The sequence below is a fragment of the Mus caroli genome, chromosome 1 (genome assembly GCF_900094665.2).
Source record: "Mus caroli chromosome 1, CAROLI_EIJ_v1.1, whole genome shotgun sequence".
Lineage (NCBI taxonomy): Eukaryota > Metazoa > Chordata > Mammalia > Rodentia > Muridae > Mus > Mus caroli.
Genome location: NC_034570.1, coordinates 154,832,784 through 154,854,659, shown reverse-complemented (window position 1 = coordinate 154,854,659; position 21,876 = coordinate 154,832,784). Strand labels below are relative to the sequence as shown.

The 21,876-nt window shown below is 40.5% G+C and overlaps 1 protein-coding gene across 10 annotated transcripts in view; it reads right to left on the bottom strand.

Moving 5' to 3' along the window:
* Nme7 (NME/NM23 family member 7) overlaps positions 1 to 21,876 on the bottom strand; it is a 123,381-nt gene that overhangs the window by 61,747 nt on the left and 39,758 nt on the right. For all 10 annotated transcript variants that reach the window (XM_029483004.1, XM_029483015.1, XM_021157201.2 and 7 more), the window contains one exon: positions 20,325 to 20,430. In XM_029483004.1, the coding sequence (XP_029338864.1) occupies positions 20,325 to 20,430 (106 nt within the window). The remainder of the gene's footprint in view (positions 1 to 20,324; positions 20,431 to 21,876) is intronic.

The following is a 21,876-nucleotide window of genomic DNA, read 5'->3' as shown; positions in this document are numbered from 1 at the left end:
AATAGAAAACAATGTAAGAGACCAGGAAAAGCCAGAAACCTACAAAGCAGGCTCTGCACCACAGGGACCTCCAGCTCCCTGCAGGGGAGGTTCCTCCTCATTTGAGAGGTGAACTCCTTTGGGACTAGAAGAGCAACTCCCACTTAAAGATGGCGCCCAATCACAAGGATGCTATATATGTGAAAATACACTGGTAGAAATTTGTTTCTTTTAGAGCCAAACACCACAAAAAGGCTGAAAAGCTAACTCTAAGCCATGTAAACATTTCTCCATATATGGACAAAATAAATATTTTCCCTGATCTAAAATTAGTTCTGTTGTTTGTCACCTTTTCAAGAAACACATTTTAGAAGCTTCTCAAGGCTATCTGGCTTTGCTTATACTTTTTAAAGGACTACACAGTTTTGTCTATTTTAGCTATCCAAAGTCACAGCTAAGGAGACCTGCAAATCTAGATACCATATTTCAAGAACATTGCTTCTTCTGCTGGTTCAAATTGCTCTGGCATAGCTTCAGGAAGACACATTGCCACTTATACAACAGGCTTCAAAATAGACATATCCTTGGCTATAAATCAAATAAACAATTCTTGCCTTCGCCTGTGCAGTGTGTTCTAAATCAAATTCTTGCCCTCGCCTGTGCAGTGTGTATTATGTTCACTGGTACAGACCACTTTCCCGCTAGTCCCCAGCATGCTGATAATGAGATAGCTTTGATGCTGAGGCTCCTCAAAGTATGGTGCCAGCATTCAGTAGTGTGAGCATGACCTGGAAACTTAATAGAAAAGCAAGGTCTTATGGGACAGATTGGTGCAGGCCTGTGGTCTCAGATTCTTGAGAGTCTGAGGTAGGAGAACCACGAAAAAGTCACAGCCTTCCTATGTCCACAACTCAACCTACCCAACCAAGGGAAACCATAAATGTGCAATTAGTTTTGTCTTAATTTCTCCTACTCTTTATTCTTCACTTTGGAAATGATGAAACACATAAAATGAAAATAAAGTTGGATATCATAAAAGTAAAATTTCCCCTACTTTAGAATTTCAGTTCTTAATAAAGGCATTCATTGCTGTGTTCATTTCTCCCATGTTCTTCTAAAATGTTCAACCCATACACAAGCATACTCGTGTGTGTGTGTGTGTGTGTAACATACATTTTATGCTTTACTTAATTTCCATATATGAGTTGTAAATAAAAATAAACCTATGGTACAGGGTATGGCATCCATGTGAAGTTTAATAAATAGTTTTGGAGCTAACCACCAGCGACATCCCAAGCGGGAGCTCTTGTTCCAGGTCTCTTCAACAGTTAGCATTCCCCCTTCGGAGGTGACTGCTTGGCTTTGGAAGGCTCAATCCTGTATGCTTTACCACCTATTCATTGTTATTTTTTATTGATAGTTAAGGTAAATGAAGGGGCAAGGAGATGGGAAAGAACAATAAGAAAAGACAAGCTAAAGAAAAGGAATGGAGAAGAATGTAAAGAAGGCAAGAGCAAAGAGCAAGAAGACTGGAGCAGAGAAAAACAAAAAGATTTCATGAGAAAATGCATAACTAACAGATAAGTATAAGAAGGAAATAAACCAAAAACATATACAAGCTTTTTTAAAAATCAGAATGAGCCGGGCGTGGTGGTGCACACCTTTAATCCCAGCACTCGGGAGGCAGAGGCAGGCGGATTTCTGAGTTCGAGGCCAGCCTGGTCTACAGACTGAGTTCCAGGACAGCCAGGGCTATACAGAGAAACCCTGTCTCGAAAAACAAAAAAAAAAACAAAAAAAAAAAAAATCTGAAAGATACAGTCAAAATACTACTAAAGGTAGATAAGGAGACAAAAAAAAAGTTGATAGAGATTGCTCAATAAAGAAAAAACAAAATTAGACAAGGGCATGGAGATTATGGAGATGACTAAAAAAGATGGATAGAAGACAGTATAAAATATAGTAAATAGTAAAATAGTAAAATGTTCCTAAAAGTACAACAAAAAGACCAGAAAGGAGTGCACACTATCTTCCTGTGCTTTCTGCTGCTCTGTGCTGAACTGTACTGGTGACTGACATCCCCAAAGGCCTTCACTTTGCTAGTTGCTTAGCAGCGGCCTCTGCTGGTCACAGTTAGCTTTTCAGTCCCTGTGCTGGACTGACTGCCCCAGCCTTCTGAGTCAACCAATTTGTAGCCCCTGAGGTGACTGTGAGGCAGGGGGTTGCTCCCAAGTGTCCTAATGTGAGGAATGCAACCACAGGACTGAGGGCTGCACAAACTCCTGGGCATTAATCATCGTGGAGGGCTGTGATACAGATGACAAGCACCCTCCACCCCCGGAGGTTCCCCGAGTTCTTCACCTCTCCATCAGTGAAGCCTACAATAGGCACTTGGCTCCAGAGACCTCAGGCTCAGAGTCATTCTCAGTGAACGAAGTCAGCTCCCGGCGCTGGAGGCAAGACTTTCGTTATACATGGCACTGTCTGGGATGAGCAGCTTGGGATCTGCATTTCTGGGGCTTGTCAGCAAATCGTAGAATTAGACTGACGCTTCTGAAAGCTATAGCTTGTCTTGAAGGCAAGATTCCAGATAGTGTTCATCAGAGCTTCTTAGTCACGCCACTGGTTTCTAACTGGAGCACTCCAAGACAAAGTCCAATGCTCAGCAAGCCTGTGACTGCAGCGTGCCTTAGGAAGGTAAGTGCTAAAGAAAGTCACAGTCAAGTCCAAAAGTCAATATGGGAGGAACCACACAAACTTCTGAATATCAGTGTGGTAGTCTCAAGGAAAATGGCCCCCACAGACTCATAGGGAGGGGCATTATTGGAGGTGTGGCCTTGTTGGAGGAAGTATGTCTCTGCAGGGGTGAGCTTTGAGGTTTCAAAAGCTGAAGCCAGGCCTAGTGGCTCACTGTCTCTTCCTGCTGCTCTGTGGATCTAGATGTAGAACTCTTGACTACCTCTCTGTCACCCTGTCTATATCCGTGCCACCATGTTTCCCTGCCATGATGATAATAGACTAAACCTCTGAACTGTAAGCCAGCTCCAATTAAATGTTTTCATTTTTAAGAGTTGTCATGGTCATGGTGTCTCTTCACAGCAATAAAACCCTAAGACAATCAAGAATCAGGATTCACTAGGGGCCACAAGTGCATCAACTGGGAGAGTGGTTCTGGTACCTCGACTGGGCAGAGTAAAACTTTTATCCTGCTCTCCTGCTCTTTTGTGGTCCCTCACAAAGAGCAGGAGAGCAGGAGAGCTGACCTTGCCCCTGCTGGTGGCAACATTGGGTGGGCTAGCTGGGGCAGTGCTGGAGAGCTTGATCAGCTCTCTAACATACTTCTAGGCCCAGATCCAGGGATCTGAGTTGGCCCACCCCAAATTCTACACCATCTGTGAACTGTTGGAGAGCATGAGAGGACCAGTCATGCAATTCCAAAGCAGAAGATTTGCCATGACACATGAGGAAAACAACAGGATAACTGGGAGGAGTCCCAGATCCAGCACCAATGGTGTGGCAGAAGCCAGAGGCCTCAGACCATACCAATGACTCATTGCAGTGAACATTTCCAAGTGAAGATATGTGGACAGAGGGAAATACTATGGGACATGCTACAGCTTTGATGATGAGATGTTTTCTACACTTTTATTTTGTCGCCATTGTTGTTTTGTTTCTATTATTTTTAGGGGTGGGGCTTGCAAGGGTGAAGAGTGAATAAGAAGGGCAGAGAGATAAGAAGTGACATTCACACACACACACACACACACACACACACACACACAAAATCAATTAAAACAAACAAACCAAGCAAACATAGAAGAATCCTGGAGCTGGGGGTGGAATGATGATGCCACTACTGATAGACAGTGCTCTTCCAACTTTGCTGAACCCTACAAGCACTTGAGCCTGTGGACCATGCCTGTTCACAGGCCTTAACCTTGGACTTCTCAGCCGGGTTAGCACCTTCTGAGCTTGTTCAGTAGCTCTAGAGTAGGGCTGAGACATGCATTGGAGGTGTCTGAGCTGTCTCTGTGAACACTCAGTTTGAGAACAACTAAACTGAAAACTTCACAGTGGGCAATATCGCCATTTCCCCTGGGAATTTGTCCTACTCAGTATTTTGATTGCAAGTGCATACATCTGTGTAACACATACATGCCTGGTGCCTGTGAAGGGCAGAAGAGGTCACTGGATCCCTTAGAACTAGAGTTGCAGACAGTTGTGAGCCACCATGCGGATGCTGGGAATCAAACCCAGGGCCTTTGTAAAGACAAGTGCCCCTAACCACTAAGCCATCTCCTTAGCCCTCTCATCTTATTTTTTGAGACAGGGTCTCTTACTGAATCTGGAAACTCAAATTGGCTAAGGCTAGCCAGCAAACTTGGGGAATTCCTGTCTTTGTCCCTCACCCCAACACTGGGGTTAGAGATGAGTGCTCTGCCATTGTGAATTTTGGTTGTTGTTTTGTATTTTAATGTGGGTGCTGGGGGTCCCGGCTCAGGCCCTCAGTAACACAAAGACCTTGCTGACTGAGCTGGATCCCCAGGACACTCAAGTATTTTTGGTCTGGTAAACGTTTGTAAAAGAAACTCCAGTAAGTCCCTTCTCTCACACTTTACTGTGTTTTAAGATTCAAGGGTCACCACTCAGACACTGAGAAGCCATCTGACATATGTGCTTGACTAGTCAGTTGTTCAGCAGTTCAGTTCTAGGTATATGAAGAACCTTCTAGAAGAGAATTAATGCCAATGGTTACATAGGTCTCCAACGAAAGAGGGCCATCTCCCACGCTGGTTTCCCAGGCTAGTCTGTTAGTGGGCTGATCATCTAGTAGACGGAATATCTTCAACCATTTTAGAGCTGATGACACCTAAGGTGCCCCTGACATAAGACTGAAGGAAAATCGACCTCAAAGACCTTGCAGCAGACATGTTTATCTGGGCACTGCCTGGTTCCCGATCTTCTCCTAGCCCTGAGCACCAGTGCCTGTGTAACCACACAGTGAGGAACACAGACCTCCCTCCCTCCCAACAGTGCTCTGTTCTGCAGCCTACTTCCTCCCTACCTCTCCCATCAAGGAGCTGGGGCAGGCCCTAGGGAGGTGGGATCCGGGGACCTGCCGCATATGACATTTTATTATTTAGTTTATTAAGAAATGATTGTAAAATGGGAAAATAAGAAAGCACCGTCTGCTATCAGAAGACGAAGGAATGGTGCATGCCCTGTGGAAGATGAAAGTGTGCAAATTCTGATGTGTAGTTACAACAGGTTCTTATGAGGAAGGAGCAGAACATGTAAAGAACAGGCTTACTGACTGACAAGCCTCCGGAAAGCCCGGGCTCCCAGAAGACATGGGAAACGATGGGAGGACTTAATGTTTATAGAAAATGCTAAAGGAGTGTAGTCACCGGAAGTAACTCTGTGTGAGCCGAGAGCCAGCTCTGCATCCCGCACGCCTGCACATCTTTTTCATACTCCAAAAAACAAAAAACAAAACCCATGGATCAAAGCCCTTGATGCCTCTTATGAATTCTTCATTTCTAAGCCACTGCCAAGTCTACATCTCTGTCCTGACACTTAGCACACATAGGTGGCCTCTGTGTGAGAATAGGGAGCGAGCTTTTCACTCCAGTTACTTCACCAGAGCTGTCTCTATGGTCCTTGTGGCAGCATGGCTGGTTGGTGGCAAGGAAGGCTGGCAACAACCTGAGCAAACTGGGACGAAGTGGGTCAGATGACTCTGGTAGACCTGAAATCAGTCCTGGAGGTTTTGGTATAGACGGATGCCATCCCTTCACTACCTTAGAGTTCTTTAGAGTGCTCTGAACTAGATGAATTCTAAGTGGAATCTTATTTAAGCATTAGACTCAGTCAGAAAATTTACATTTTAGATCAAATAAAACTATTAAGCAAGATGGTGGACTAAATGCTGACCCACTGAAGAAGTGCCACATACCTAAAAGGGAGAAAGAACCCAAGAAATCCACAAAAGGGTGACAGGACAGCTCAGAGACACAGAAAAACTGAACAGTGAAACATCATGATGAATGAAGCCACACCAGCTGCACAGTGCACCCCAACCCCGTGTGGGGGTCGAGAGCGGAAGCCTCATCCTGAGCTTCAGTCAGGGAGGGGCCGTGTGGAGAGCCTGGAGGGTGACAGACAGCTGTACATGGCCAGCTCTGCATCGCTCCCAGAGGACTGAATGGAGCTTAAGGCCTTCAGGTACACTGCGGAGGGATTCTCAACTGGCACTTGTACAATAACTAACACTTGTACACACACTTGTGAGCATCAACTAATCATATTTAAAACACTAAGTCGGAGGGTGGTTTGTTGTAGAGAAATCCACAGTTAAAATACTACCAATGTGGGTTTCAAAATATATTTGGGTTTCTAAATATATGGGATGGCCTCTATAATTACTATTAGTAGCTAACATTTTACTACAGTTACAAACAGTACTAAGGATGTCACTTATTTTAAAATAGGCAGGAAGTAGATTCTATCGCCTCTACTAAAGAGATGGGAAAAGTTGGGATTTAAGGAGGTCAGGGACTATTTCCAAGATCACGCAGTTCACGGCCAAGCCTCTGAGAGGTAACAGTGACTCAAAGTAGTAGACACTACAAACCAAGGCAAGATGCCACAAACGCTCTTCCCTGCTGCTTTCTAGACTCCTAGTTTCTTCTCATTCAGATGAGAACAGATCTGTGTGCAATATGCATCACAGGCTCTGAAGGGACCCTAAGGTTCCTCAGGTCTAAGCCATTGCAGTTGCTAGGTGCTTTGACTGCTGCCTAGCAACAGATTTCACTTTCCTCTCTAGTCAGGTGTTAGAGTACCTCTGACTTCAAACGATAGCAGACACCGTGACTTTCCATTTCTTTGTCTTTAATAGGAAGGATGATTGTGAAGGCAGATAATTGAGCACAGAATGAATCTGCTCAGTCCTTCAGCTGTGGGCAGTTCCAATCAACTGAGCAACTGAATAATGGGCTAAAACCACGCACACATCCTCTGAAAGTCTCCAGAAGGGACGCACTGAGCAAAACCAAGTTCATAAGCTAAGAACTTCTTGATTTGGGGGAGTTCAAGACAACAAATATATTACCAGAACTTTAAACTTAGAATGTATGCATTTTGTGTTATGTAAGTTAAATCAATAAAGTTGATTTAAAAATAAAAATTAAAAATACACAAGTTAACATTCTCACAACAATGGGAGATTTCAGCAGCTGTTTAAAGTATCCTAATTTCTATTTCAGTCAAAGTCTGGAGTGAATAAGTTTAAGTTCATAAATAAAACTTAGAGTTAAGTATACATGCTAAAATTTGGTATAACAGATTAAAGTACATAACTTCTGGGAAAGGAAGGTTCTATGGAAGACAGATAGTAATTAATATTTATAACTCCTTCCATCACATGGTGTATGTTACAGTTTCTTCTGCTGTATAACCTAACAACAGCCATGGACAAAGCAGAACTGAATAGCTATGGCTGACCTCCTACAAAACAGTGCATTCACAAAACCAGGCAGGCAGCCCAATATGGACAAAGTGCTGTTTATTGCTTTCCCCTAAAAAATTATGTGTATTTGTGTGTATCTTTGGGTACGGAGTGCATGTGAGTGCAAGGCCTTGCAGAAGCCAGAGATGTGAGATCCCTCTGGGTGGAGCTGCAGGCAGGTGTGAACCACCCAACATGCATGCTGGACTCTGGAAACGCAGTACAGGCTCTTTCTGCTGGACCGTCTCTTCAGGCCCCATGTATTGTTTTTAAATTCCTGATCTATGACTCTAGAACCAATCAAAGACTGTCTATGTATGTGGTAGAGAGCAAGACTTTCAGAAAGCCAAGAAGAATAAGTGGAAAAATAAACTTTGAGGAAATGAATTCAAATAGATCATTAATTGGAATAAATATTAATAAATTAAATTCAAATACTGTAAGACTACTAGATCTAGCTAATTTAATTTAAAAACACCAAAGTCATTTATATTGAATACATATGAAAAAAGATATGAACACCCATAAGTTCAAAAACAAAGAACATGAGAATAAAGTGAGATGCTATATAACTAGCAATTAATAATTATATAATTAATAATTAACAATAGTCATACATAATGATGACTCAAGTACACAAAAAAAAAAGCAGTTAAAAGAAAAGAAATCACACAGAACAATAATAAGTATTCTGGGCAAACATTTGCCCAGAAACAATTTCCAGGAAGGATTCATTTGGGGTCTTAGTTTCATGGGGAGCGAGTGTGGAACATGACAGATGATATTCCAGTATTGGTGTGGGAGCTTGTAGCTTTCCTCATCTCAGGGGCAGACAGAAACTCTGGCCAGAATCAGAGGTTAGAGACTCACCCCTGTAACCTTCTTCTGCCTGTCACATCTCACCTCCCACAGCCTCCCAAAACAAGAGGCTGGATACCAAGTGTGTAAACTACCGTAGGCACGTTTTGTTCTTTCCTCAAACATACAATCAGTAGAAACATTTCTTAACTCCACAATAAATTAACAAAAGATATTAATAATTTTAAAGCCCAGTTATTCTAGAAGCCATATATTCTCTAATGATATTTGCATACTAAAAGAAATTCCTAAATAGCATACAGTCTTCAATTATAATAACAAATATAAAACTGTCCCCATAATAAAAGTTCTATTTTGTGGGAGAGACGTAGAATGATCATTGGCCAACAACCATCATGCAGTACATACAATGAGTGACATTTACATACATACATGCTATAGAGTAGCAAACTGTGCTGAGAGCTATGAAAATGAGCACGGAGTACAAGAGGGAATGCCAGCTGGGACCACACTCTGAGGAAATTACATGTTAAGGTTGGGGAGAAAGAGAAGAAAATGCACAGGGTGTGCTGGAAGAGGGTGGAGAGGCAGGATGAAGGAAGAAGAGCAGGTGTGTGGGATGCCTAAAGGTAGACCAGAAGACTAACCTACAGAAAGGGCAAGGAGAATAACAGAAACAGTCTAAGTAAGGACACAGCTGCTCCTCAGTGGCCCAAGAGAACTGACTGTGGGGTACCTTGTGAATGCCAGAATCTGCAGATGCTCAGACCCCTGATATAAAACGGCATGGTATTCACAGATAACTTACACTCATCTTTCGGAATGCTTAGCCTTCTCCACATTATTTATGACACATCATCAGTGGGAATGCTACCTATGTAATTGTTATACTGCAACGGGTAAAGAATGGCAAAACAGTCACCACGTGCTCAGTACAGATGCAGTTTTGTGTATGTAAATAATTTTTCAGGTACAGCTGATGTAATGCATAGATGCAGAACCTACAGATATAGAGGAGTCACTGAAAACATGAAGATAATTTCTTGAAATAGGAAATTCTTGAAATAGGAAAAAATCTCTATTTTTGTGACATTAATATATCCCAGTGTTTGTTTGTTTGTTGTTGTGATATATGCCACAACCAAAAGCATCTTGAGGAGGAAAAAGCATTATTTTGGCTTACAGGACACACACCATCATCCAGGGAAGCTGGGGCAAGAGCAAAGCAGAGACCACGGAGGAAGGATGCTTACTGCCTTGCTCCCTGGCTTGCTCAGCTCCCTTCCTTACACAGCCCAGGGCCAACCGCCTAGGGATGGCACTGCCCACAGTGGGCTGGGCACTCATACAACACGCAGCAATTAAGAATCTGTCCCACAGACATGAGCACTGAGCGGGCCTCAGAGACAGTTCTTCCGTTGGGATCCTTTCTTCCTATTTATGTCTAGGTTTATATCCGGTTGACAACTGAGGCTAGACTACGATAATACATTTTAAATGTAAATATTATTATTCTAATTTAACTAGAAAATTTTAGTAAGGTGGCCTAGTTTATAATTTCCATGAACGAGCTCATCATTTATCTTTATATTAGACATACCAGTATCAATTTTTCCAAAATTTGTCATAAACTGTGAATATTTTTCACCAAGTTAAGATATCACTTTTAAGATCATCATTCGTATGAATTATTACACAATTATTATTTATCTATTTATAGTTTTGATCCCTTGGTTTGAATATTCATGGTACAAATAATCTGTGCTGTGGCACGATATGGGTCTACTTTTGGGATGTACCAATCATTTCTGATTCTCAGATTCCATACCTGATAGTATGGTCACAATCCAAGTAGGATTTAGAAGATCAGAATATGCAAGCATGCTCTCATCTGAGGACTGAATCTGGGGCTTTGTGCACACAGGCAAGCTACTCCATCCTGAGCTTCATCCATGCTCCTAATGTTCACTATTCCTAAAGGACTCTGTAGTGTAACGTACAACAATCTCCCGGAGCCATTAAGTCTTATCCTTTCTCAAAGTTATAATTCACTGGCATGAGAGGAGGTGAAGAGTTCCTGCGATGCTTCCTAATTAAGGAATCACTAAGTGCATTGAAAGTTGCTAGGAGACCCAGGTGGCCATGAGTTAGAGGACGGAAAGCATACCCACACACATCACCCTGCACGGAAACCACCTCCAAGTGGATCAAAGACCTCAGTGTGAAACTTACAACTTTCAAAGTGCCAGAGGATGCAGGCAGTGCCTACGTGAATGGTGTGGGGAAGGGAAGGACTTCCTGAAAAGCATTCCATTTGCTTAGGAGTTAAGGCCAACAACTCATACATGGAACCTGATGAAACAGACAAAAGACAAAAATACACAACCCCAAATCCTTCTGTATAGCTAAGAAAATAATCAACCAAGCGGAGAGGAAACCCAGATTGGGAGAGAACTCTGCCAGCTACACATCTAACAGAATAATATCCAGAATGCACAGGGACTAAAAGATAGTAAAGAAAACAAATGACCCAATTAAAAAAAAGAAGAAGAAAAGAAAAGCTCAGAGATCTGAACAGAGATCTTTCAAAAAGAAAAAACAAAAATAGCCAAGAAACATCTTTAAAAGTGTTCAATATTCTCATTAATTGGAGAAATGCAAACTAAAACCGTTTTGAGATTTTTATCTTTTCCCAGACAGAATGGCTAAGATCAGGAAAACAACTGACAACAAGTGTTGGCAAGGATGTCAGGGCTTGCAAAACAGGCACTGCCATGATGAAAATCCGTGTGGAGAATTCCCAAAAAGCTAAACCGTAAATCTACCACATGTCCCAACGGAATCACTTGCGGGCCTGTGCCCATGGACTCGGTATCTTACCCCACAGAGACTTGCTCATCCGTGCTCATCATCATTATAGAGAATAACAGCTAGGAAATGTAAACAACATAAATACTTTCAAGGGATGAATGATTAATGAAAATGTGGTGTATAAACACTATGGAATACTATTTGATTATAATGAAAAATAAAATCATGAAATTTGCAGGTAAAACATGAAACTGAAAGAAATATGGAGCTGGAAACTATTTTACCGAGTTGTGATCCAGGCTTAGAAAGACAAACACTGCACATTCCTCTCATCTGTGAATCCTAGCTCTGAATCTTTAGATGTGACTATACAACCTGGAGTAATGGCAGAAACCAGGAAAGTAAAAAAGACCAGAGGGGCAGACGGGGAGAGAAAGTTCTAGAGAGGAAGACAGATGGGCATAGGTACTTTGCACATGCATGTGCACACGTGTGCTCGCACACACACACACACACACACACACACTGAGAGAGAGAGAGAGTGAGAGAGTGAGAGAGAGAGAGAGAGAGAGAGAGAGAGTTTAAATGGGATGATGATCCTCCCCTAAAGAGCCATAGACTCTCTAACAAAACCTATTAAGTTTAAACCTATTAAAAATATTAAGTATTTGGAAACCTCCCTTCAAATTATTGATCACAATCCAAGAAACTCCAAAACAATATAAGCTATTACCGTTTACCATGGCTGCCTCCCAGAACTTGAAGGTAAGACCCTAGTGTTGAAGATACCACATACTTCAGACAGCACTTGGAGGAATAGAACTAGAACTGACCTGGAAGCCTCCTTCTTGAGGACTGGTTCTCAAAGTATCCAAAGGTGCTACTTAAGCTACCAAGGGAGAAAGCAACTAACAGACAGCTCTACACAGCTCTAAAGCCTACAAACCACCATGGCCAATAAGCTAATCTAAAGGCTGTAAATATGGTAGGTGCATATGAAATATTTTAAAATCAAATTTAAAAAGTTCCAAAACTTTAAAATTCAGAGAATATTAAAAGTATAGCATTGTGTTGCATGTAGCTTAATGTACTTGTGGGTACATTTGATAGAAACGCCATCTGTTTAACTCACACAGAGCACAGAACTGCAAATCTGACCTAAGTCAGCCTGGCCCAAATCTTTTTGTCATTGTTTCAACAAAGTTAAGAATGCTTCAACTAAATCTTTCTACACAAATAATGTTCACACCTCCTCTACAGCTTCCCAGAAGTTGAATGCCAGGAAGGAAATTTAATTTAAAAGGCTGGGAGCCTAACTAATAATGCAATCAGCCCCAAATTAGGAGGCTGACTAGACAAAATGTGTCTTGCAGGGCTCTTGGTCTACAAGGCATCAAAATTAGTCTCCATGTTAATACTAAAACACTAAAAGAAGCTCTTAAGAAAACCCAGATTTAGATTTAGACGTGATAAGATGTTCCTGCTACCAGACCTGTGTCAGTCAGGCACCGTCAGAGCCAATTCTAGCACCCAAGTTAAAACTGTCAATGTCCTAATAAATGCTCTACAGTTGGTTAAACAAAGAAAACTCAACCGTGTTTACTTACATTTATGTCAAAACTACTAAGATTGCTTTGAAATATTCTCAACCCAAACAACATAAAATACAGACTATAGGGTTTTTTGGGTTTGGTTTTTTGTTTGTTTGTTTGTTTGTTTTGAGACAGGGTTTCTCTGTGTAGCCCTGGCTATCCTGGAACTCACTCTGTAGACCAGGCTGGTCTCGAACTCAGGTGCCTCTGCCTCCCAAGTGCTGGGATTAAAGGTGTGCCTCACCACCGCGCCCAGCTACACTATAGGGTTTTTTATTAGGAATTCTGATACAACTCCAAATAATCATAGAATACATAAACATCAAGGTTGAGACAAAGCTTAAAACACCCTGATTTGACTAAAGAAGCAATATTCAAAGTGAACTATATTATGATCTATGTAATAAAACAGGTCTCATGCATGAATCTGTTATAAGATTGGAAATGTTCTAAGAAATCTTTAGTCTTTTTTTTTTAAGATTTATTTATTTATTATATGTAAGTACACTCTACCTGTCTTCAGATACTCCAGAAGAGGGAGTCAGCTCTCGTTACGGATGGTTGTGAACCACCATGTGGTTGCTGGGATTTGAACTCAGGATCTTCAGAAGAGCAGTTGGTGCTCTTAACCACTGAGCAATCTCACCAGCCGCAGAAATCTTTAGTCTTAATTAAGAAGTCTTAATATTTTAAAAAGTGAAATTGTTTGGTCATTCCATGTGCAAAATCGGTATTTCCAGCCCAGTTACCTCCTTCTGCCTAGCACCATAACAGGCAACCAGAAAGCAGAAAGCCACGGCTAGTTGGTCATGGGCCCTAAAGGGGAACCAATACTGTTGTTCTGCTATTGGACACGGTGCCAATCTGCCTTCTAAGTTCATGTTTATACCCATAGGTTTGTGCTGCTCTCCACCTTGGCCAGAGAAGCATCCTCAGTGGGCAGCAGTGTATGCAAACTCAAAACTGGTCAAAGCAGTGAGAATCAGTGACTTGTGAGTTTCTAACCTTAATTGGGACATCTGTATCAACCTTCCCATTCACACTCAAGGGACCTCAAAAAGAAAGGGTGGAAAGAATGTATGCAATGAAAGATGGGGAGAATTGTGAAAAGCTGTCATCTGGACCCAACACGGCTGTGACAGGGCTGTGACTCGAATGAACTCATTGTAGTTGTGGTCATCCACACAAGGACAGTCAATATTCCGGTAGGCATCACTAACTGGATTCAGTGGATGGGGGAGGGGGAGAAAGAGAGAGAGGGAGAGAAAGAGGGAAAGAGGGCAGAAGGAGAATCGGAAAGGAAGGAAGGAAGGAAGGAAGGAAGGAAGGAAGGAAGGAAGGAAGGAAGGAAGGAAGGAGAGGGCATGGGAGTGGGAAAGGGGTAGGTTGGGAGATATCTAGGGGCAGTGGAAGTGGGGAGTTAAGGGTAAACATGGTACCCTCAGGCTACATGGTATGAATGATACAAACTGTTAAAGAATAAATAAAAGAAAGTAGCTGCTAAATTAGTTCCTTTAAAGAAACAATCCCACTTTATGAATTTAATTTAGACACAGATTTTAAGAAAAAAAAATTAAAGTCCCCTTTTTCCTTAAACAATGATAGGAATCTTACTTTTGTTCCCCTGTGGATGGAGGGTTTTGCTAGCACTTTAAACTACTCTTTCACTAGGGAAAAGTTCAACTGTGGTGGGAAATTAGGCTCATGCATGGTATTAGCCGTGGTGTTGGTGGTAAAACAATACTCACCACAATAGTGACAATGTCTGAAACACACAGCACTTATCAAGTGTTAGGCGTGGTCGTAAGCACCTCTCATAACATCCAGAGTTTAATCCCTGGCCACCCAAAAGGTATAGCATGATTATCATTTTATAAATACGTAAACAGGATACAAAAAGGCGAAATAATTGACCCAATATATATGGATAGTAATCAACAGAACAGTATTCAAGGAACATAATCAGATTTCAGAATAAAATTATCTACCTATATCTCTATTTACAGTTAACCTTTAGAGAACTGACTGAAATGATTTAAGCCTATATAAACATAAAAATTATATCTGAAACATAAATTTCATTTTGATGCCTTTCAATTATGTATACTATGAAATTATATATGATTTGTAGGTTATATTCATCTGTGTAATTATGTTATACAGTTATGACTTTTTTCTAACATCCCTGTATTTTATGACTATTCATTTTATTGACAGAATTAAATTAACTACATATAAATAATACTGAGAAAATATAAACATGATTTTGAAATTAAAAATAAAAAATCTAAAACCAAACATTCACCTGGTTTTTACTTTCTTTTCAGTTCTGAGCTCTGAGATGAAAACGTATTTCAATCTAGATAAAAAAAAAAAACACATAAAACCTCAAACACACTTTTCTCCTCACAATGTAAAAAACAAAACAAAACAAAAACAAAAAATAAAAAAACCCAACAGAAGTTTCTCCTTTCCCTAGCCCTCTCAGAAGAGGAGAAATTACTGTAACCTCATAGATTAAATGTAGGACTAAGAATTAACACTGCCTACATACACATGACTACTATTTATGCCCAGAAATTCTTACCATGAAAGATAAGGATGCAAGTCAGTAAATGGCTTCATTGTTGCACACCAGGAACTGCCCCAGTCATTTATCCCAACAATACACCACTCAAACAGGCACTGTTTCTTTCACAAGCTCCCTCCAACTGAGCAAACAACTTACTTATCAAACACTGTATACACAAAAGACAGAGCTGTGATCCAATCCACTGTGTGACAGAGTGAACTCTGCACAGGCTCCATCTCTGAGAGAGAAGAACCCATCCAAGGCAGTATTTTCCAATGGCCACCCCGCAGGCCCAGTCTAAGAGGACCGCATCAAGGCTGCACTCTTCCTTACAGGTTATCTGGCAGGAAACCTCCTGCAGCCAGAGCTTGGGGATCAGGTACCAGGGAATTCCGGAGGAAGTCAGCATGTCACCTATTCCTTTTCAGTCCTTCTCTAACGAGTAACTCACCTTTAAACCTTAAGTCTCTGCCTAGAGTAACCATGGGTAAAATCAAACATAGCAGCATATGGATTATTACAGAAAGAGATAACTGTAAAAAAAATAATGCTACAAGAATTTGACATAAGACTTCAACCTTCAAATTTCATTATTGCCACAGTGAATTGGACTGATCATAAATTTCAAAATGATCACAAAGTCTCTGTGTAATTCAAGCTTAGCGATAAGAGAAAAAAGGTTTTAAAACTGTAAAATGTTCATGTTGGCACCTGAGAAGAGTTTATAATTTTTTTCTTAATTTTATATCTTAATGTTTTTAAGCTTGAAAAGTAGATTATTTAAATGTATATAAGTAAAATATTATATATGTGTGTAATAAAACTGAACATTTTGACATCATTAATTTATGTATTTTTATTAGATATCATTTATATTTATCTATGTGACAAGTCACATAGCTAATATTTATTCTAAAGCTAATATTTATTCTAATCTTGCTTTATTTTATTTAACCTCACATTTTTTTCTTTATAAAAAATTAAAACAGGAGATGAGGATTTAGTTCAAAGTGCCTGCCTTGCAAGTGGAAGGCCCTATGTGGACCTCAGAATTAAATCACATAAATATTTAACTGAATAAAACATTTAAGATGCTGATGCTTAGCAATTTACGTATTTGTTTCCTCTCATTCAAACAGGTGTTATGTTTGTACATGTATAGCATATGTAAAAATCTATAAAAATAGGAGTTTATATAGAATTCATACATACATACTGTGGTGGTTTGAAATTGCTTGGCCCATGGGAAGAAGCACTATTAGGAGGTGTGGCCTTGTTGGAGGAAGTATGTCACTGTGTAGGTGGGTTTTGAGAGTTCCAAGGGCTCAAGCTCCACCCACTGTGAAAGAGAGTCTTCTGACTGCTTGCAGAAGACATAGTCTCCTTTTGGACGCCTTCAGATCAAGCTGTAGAACTCTCGGCTCCTCCAGTACCATGTCTGCCTGCATACTGCCATTCTTCTTGCTATGATAATAGACTAAATCTCTGAAACTGTAAGCCAGCCTCAATTAAATGTTTGCCTTTGTAAGAGTTGCTTTGGTCATGGTATCTCTTCACAGGAATAAAACCATGATTAAGATACATACCTACCACTCCCAGGTTAAAAAAAAATAATTATGTACATGTACTTGCATACATATGTACATCATAGATATACATAAAAACAGCCTTGGGGATATATGTGTTATATTACATATATGTTTGTATGCATATATACCTATACATATACCCCTGGGCAAGAAAAATAAGTATAACATTAACCAGCAGTTTACAGGGAACACAGGAATATAGTAATAATTTGATATGAAAATTTAGACTATATTTCATTATTAACACAAAGGTTGTTTGCCATCTACATTGCTATCATTTCCTATGAAAATTTACCAACCATGTACTGAGAAAATGTAAATTAGAAATGTTTAATATCCTTAGTCATCAGGGAAATGCAAATCAAAATGACCCTGAGAGTCCACCCTACACCAATCAGAACAACTAAGATCAAAAACTCAAGTGGCAGCACATGCTAGTTAGGATGTAGAGGTAGAGGAACACTCCTCCACTGCTGGTGGGATTGCAAACTGATATAACTACTCTGGAAATCAATCTGGAGGTTCCTCAAAAAATTGAAAATAATTCTACCTGAAGACTCAGCTATACCACTACTGGGCATATACCCAAAAGATGTTCCAATGTATAACAAGGACACCTGGCCCATTATGTTCATAGCAGTCTTATTTATAATAGCCAGAAGCTGGAAACAACCCAGATGTCCCTCCACAGAAGAATGNATACAGAAANTNTGGTACATTTATACAATGGAGTACTACTCAGCTATTAAACACAATGACTTCATGAAATTTGTAAGGCAAATGAGTAAAACTAGAAAATATCATCCTGAGTGAGGTAACCCAGACCCAAAAGGACATGCATGGTATGTACTCACTGATAAGTGGATATTAGCCAAAAATACAGAATACCCAGCATACAACTCACAGACCCAAATAAGCTAAACAAACAGGAGTGCCCAAGTGAGGATGCTTCAATCACACTTAGAAGGGGGAACAAAATAATCACAGAAGGCAGAGGGAGCAAGGGACCTGGGTGGGAGAGGGGAGGGTGAGAGAAAAAGGGGACCAGGATCAGGTATGGGGGTTGGTGAAGAGAAGAGAAGCCCAGAGGGCCAGGAGAATGAATAGAAATACATAACTTCTAGGGGTAGGATGTGGGGGGTCGGGGGAGGCACCCTGTAGAAAGTCCCAGAGACCTGGGAGATGAGAGAATCTCAGGACTCAATTAGGGTGACCTCAGTCAAAATGCCCAACAGCTGGGAGAGGGAACTCAAAGAGTCCACTTCCAGTAGATAGAGTCCCAAGTGTGGGTTACCAAACCACTGTCAAAATTTCTGACCCAGAATTGTTCCCATCTAAAAGAACTGCAGGGCTAAAAATGGAGAAGAGACTGAAGGAAAGGCTGTCCAGTGACTGGTCCTACCTGGGATCCATCTCATGGAAGGGGTGGGGTGAGGGCGGGAACACCAAGGCCTGACACTATTTCTGATGCTATGATGTGTTTACAGATAAGAGCCTGGCATGGTGTCTTCTGAGAGGCTCTACCAGCAGCTGACTGAGACAGATGCAGATACTTACAGCCAACCATTGGACTGAAGTTGGGGACCCCTGTGAGGAATTAGGGGAAGTAGCTGAAGGGAAGGATGACCCCCAAAGGAAGACCAGCAGTCTCAACAAACCTGGACCCCTGGGAGATCCTAGAGACTGAGCCACCAACCAAGCAGCACACATGGGTTGGTTCCAGGCCCCAGCACACATATAGCCAAGGACTGCCTAATCTGGCCTCAGTGGGAGAAAAGGTGCCTAATCCTCCAGAAACTTGAGGCTAAGGGAAGGGGAACACCTGGTGTGTGTGTGTGTGTGTGTGTGTGTGTGCATCCTCTCCGAGACAGGGAGGAGGAGGAATGGGATGAGGAACTGTGGGGGAGGGGGAGCTGGGGGAAATGGCTGGAATGTAAATAAATAAAAATTAATTAAAAAGAAAGAAAAGAATGGGCTTCTAAGATATAACAACAAAACATCACAAAGTAATAGGATAAAACAAAACCCATCTCATCAAAGTTGGACAAGGCAAACCAACAGAAGAAGAGCACAAAAGAAGGAGAAACTTATTTTTAATTAAAAAAAAAACAGAAATAACCCAAATATCATACATATGATTGTTATGAAATATTCAATTAATCATTAAAATACTCATGAACCCTCAAAGTAGGTCAGAAATGCTCACAAAAATTAAATGACAGCAACAGAATATAGATACACATCTCAGCTACACTGCACTCATCTGTATCATATATGCATACACACACACACACACACACAAATGCAGAAGGAAACATACCAAACTATTAACAATAGCAATTCTGATAGAAAGCAGCTTTTATTTTTTGCAACAAGGTCTTCCTATATATATCGTCCAGTCTGGCCTCAAACTCACTATGTAGCTCAGGATGGCTTAAAAAGCACCATTGTCCTGTCTCAGACTTCTAGATGCTAAGATTCTAAGTGTGTACCACTGTGCCCGGTTTAGGTAAACTTTTATTGCCTCATGTACAAATATGTATTACAATTTTCAAGTTTTTCTACTATATGTATGCTTAGAACACATTAAAAACTCCACCCTAATGTGTATGCTACTCAGTATATTCCATTTTCCAAGGAATATTTTTTTAATTATTCGTATTTTTCCAAAACAACTTGGAGTATCAGATGGAGATGCACACAACTGACTCAAACAAATAGATGGAAAAAGAGATAAAAGCAAGGGGTGAACTTTTACTGACCCAGTGTATACGTGTGCATATCCACATACGCCTATGAATGTGGATACAGATAGAGAGAGGTAGGTAGATATATAGACAGATATTCATGTCCATCAAAGAACTGTTTCAGATACAGAGGACTAGAGGCAGTATCTCCAATTCTCTCAGTAAAGATACGCTCTAGATGTAATAAACATATATGCTTTTTCCCTCAGGTCAGAGGAGGGCATCAGATCCCCTGGGACTGGAGTTGTGGCTAGTTGTGAGCCACTGTGTGGGTGCTGGGAACCAAACCCAGGTCCTCTGCAAAAAACAATAATGACACTTAACTGGTGAGTTATATCTCCAGCCGTACACACAGTGCTTTAAGTAAAGCACTGGGGATGCTGCCTAAGAGAAGAGAGTGAACCTCAGTTATGTGGTTGGAAAGACAGAAGATTCAAAGCACAGAAGCAAGATCTGTTTATAGCAAGAAGAACATGCCTGTGAGCAGGAGCCCAAGGTACAGATACCAAACACACAGATACCAAAATAAAGACAGACATCTAGACAGATTTCCCTTAAATATAGCCTTGAGTCATGTGCCGTCAAAGAAAAAAAAACCTGAAATATTAAAGTATACTTTGACTTGATCATGTAAAACACAGTAAGAAGACAAACATTAGCAAAATAAGCTATTCCATTATAAAACATCTACAACACGGCACTTACCTTCACTGATAGCATGAGGCTTAATGATGCAACAGGTGCAATTGGTAAATTTAGCAGTGTTCGCTGGCCCACAGCCTCCACTTGAAGGAAAAAACAATTCCATTTCCTAAAGATGGGGAAGATGAGGAAAAGAACTTGACACAGATGATCTCTTACCTGAAACTTGTAGACTATTTCTGGAGATACACAATTACACTTAAAAGTTTCATGACAGAAAGTCTTTGCTTCAAGTTTTCTAAATGTGAATTTACAAAGACTGAGTAACTTAGCTCCACTTCAGCATTACGAATAAAATAAAATTAAAACAAGGATATCCTTACAAGAACATTGATGCTTAGGAGTCTTATCTAATCATAACTTACAATTGTTCTATTATACACCAAAATGAGCAATATATTATGGCATGACTCACACAGTGGTTATTTGCTTTGCCCATGGCTCATTATACCAACAAGTCAGCAATCTGAATGAACCACAAAGACGTTCACATTACTCAGTTCTTCTAATGACTTAAATGCTGCCCTAAGCTTTTAGCATTATTCTTTCCACGGTGTTCTCCGCTAAACCCTCAGTTCCATGCTCCGGAAAACCCTCTGTTCCATGCTCCAGCATCTGCCAGTGAGAACAGGACTCTCAGAATATGCTCATCTCCACAGAGCTTTCCTGATGCCCCCATCAGCACCACGTATCCCTCACAGCTGGGACTATTCAAGGACTTGTCATCTACCACGTTATAAATTCGAAGAAAGAACCAACCTGCAGAGCTTACTAGCTTCCAAACACCGAGAACAAAACCTGCCTCTGAGGATGTATTTTCTTTTCACTGAATTTATACTTGAAAGATCAAACCTGCCATTCCAGAGGCAGAAGAGGCAAGAGGCTAGTACAAGTGCCCTTGGCCGAAAGAACAAGTTCCCAGGCAACTATGGTTACATAGTGAGACCTTGATTCAAATTTACAAGTAAAAAAAAAAAAATCAAAAGATAACAGATATATTAATATGCTATCCTAACACATTTTATATTTTGTTAGAATACATTGATTATAGAGGACAACAGACTTCATGGAGACATTTTCATAGAAGTCCACATGCACTGTGACTTTACCAATCCCACATTACTCTTACTTTTCCCTCTGTCCTTCCCCATCCTCTTCTTTAATGGCCTCCCTTCTACTTTTATGCATAAATATTTTTAAAAACATAAGCAAGCAGGAGGAGGAGAATTTACTTCAAATACTGTATATATTTGAGTCAGTCAGCAGAATACTTAAAATTAATGATTATTATTGACTATTAACCTACTGTCACTATAAATTAATTTCTATAATTTTATATAAATAGATTCATACAATATATGCTATTTTTCTAGCTTCTTTCACTCAACAAAAGTATTCTGAGATTTCCTTCCTGTGATACATTCTTTTTTTTTTTTTTTTTTTTTTTTTAAAAGTACAGTTTTTAGACCTTTGAGAGGATACAACCTCTGACGGCATCAAAATTCTTTACGGATGGTTGTGAGCCACCATGGGGCTGCTGGGATTTGAACTCAGG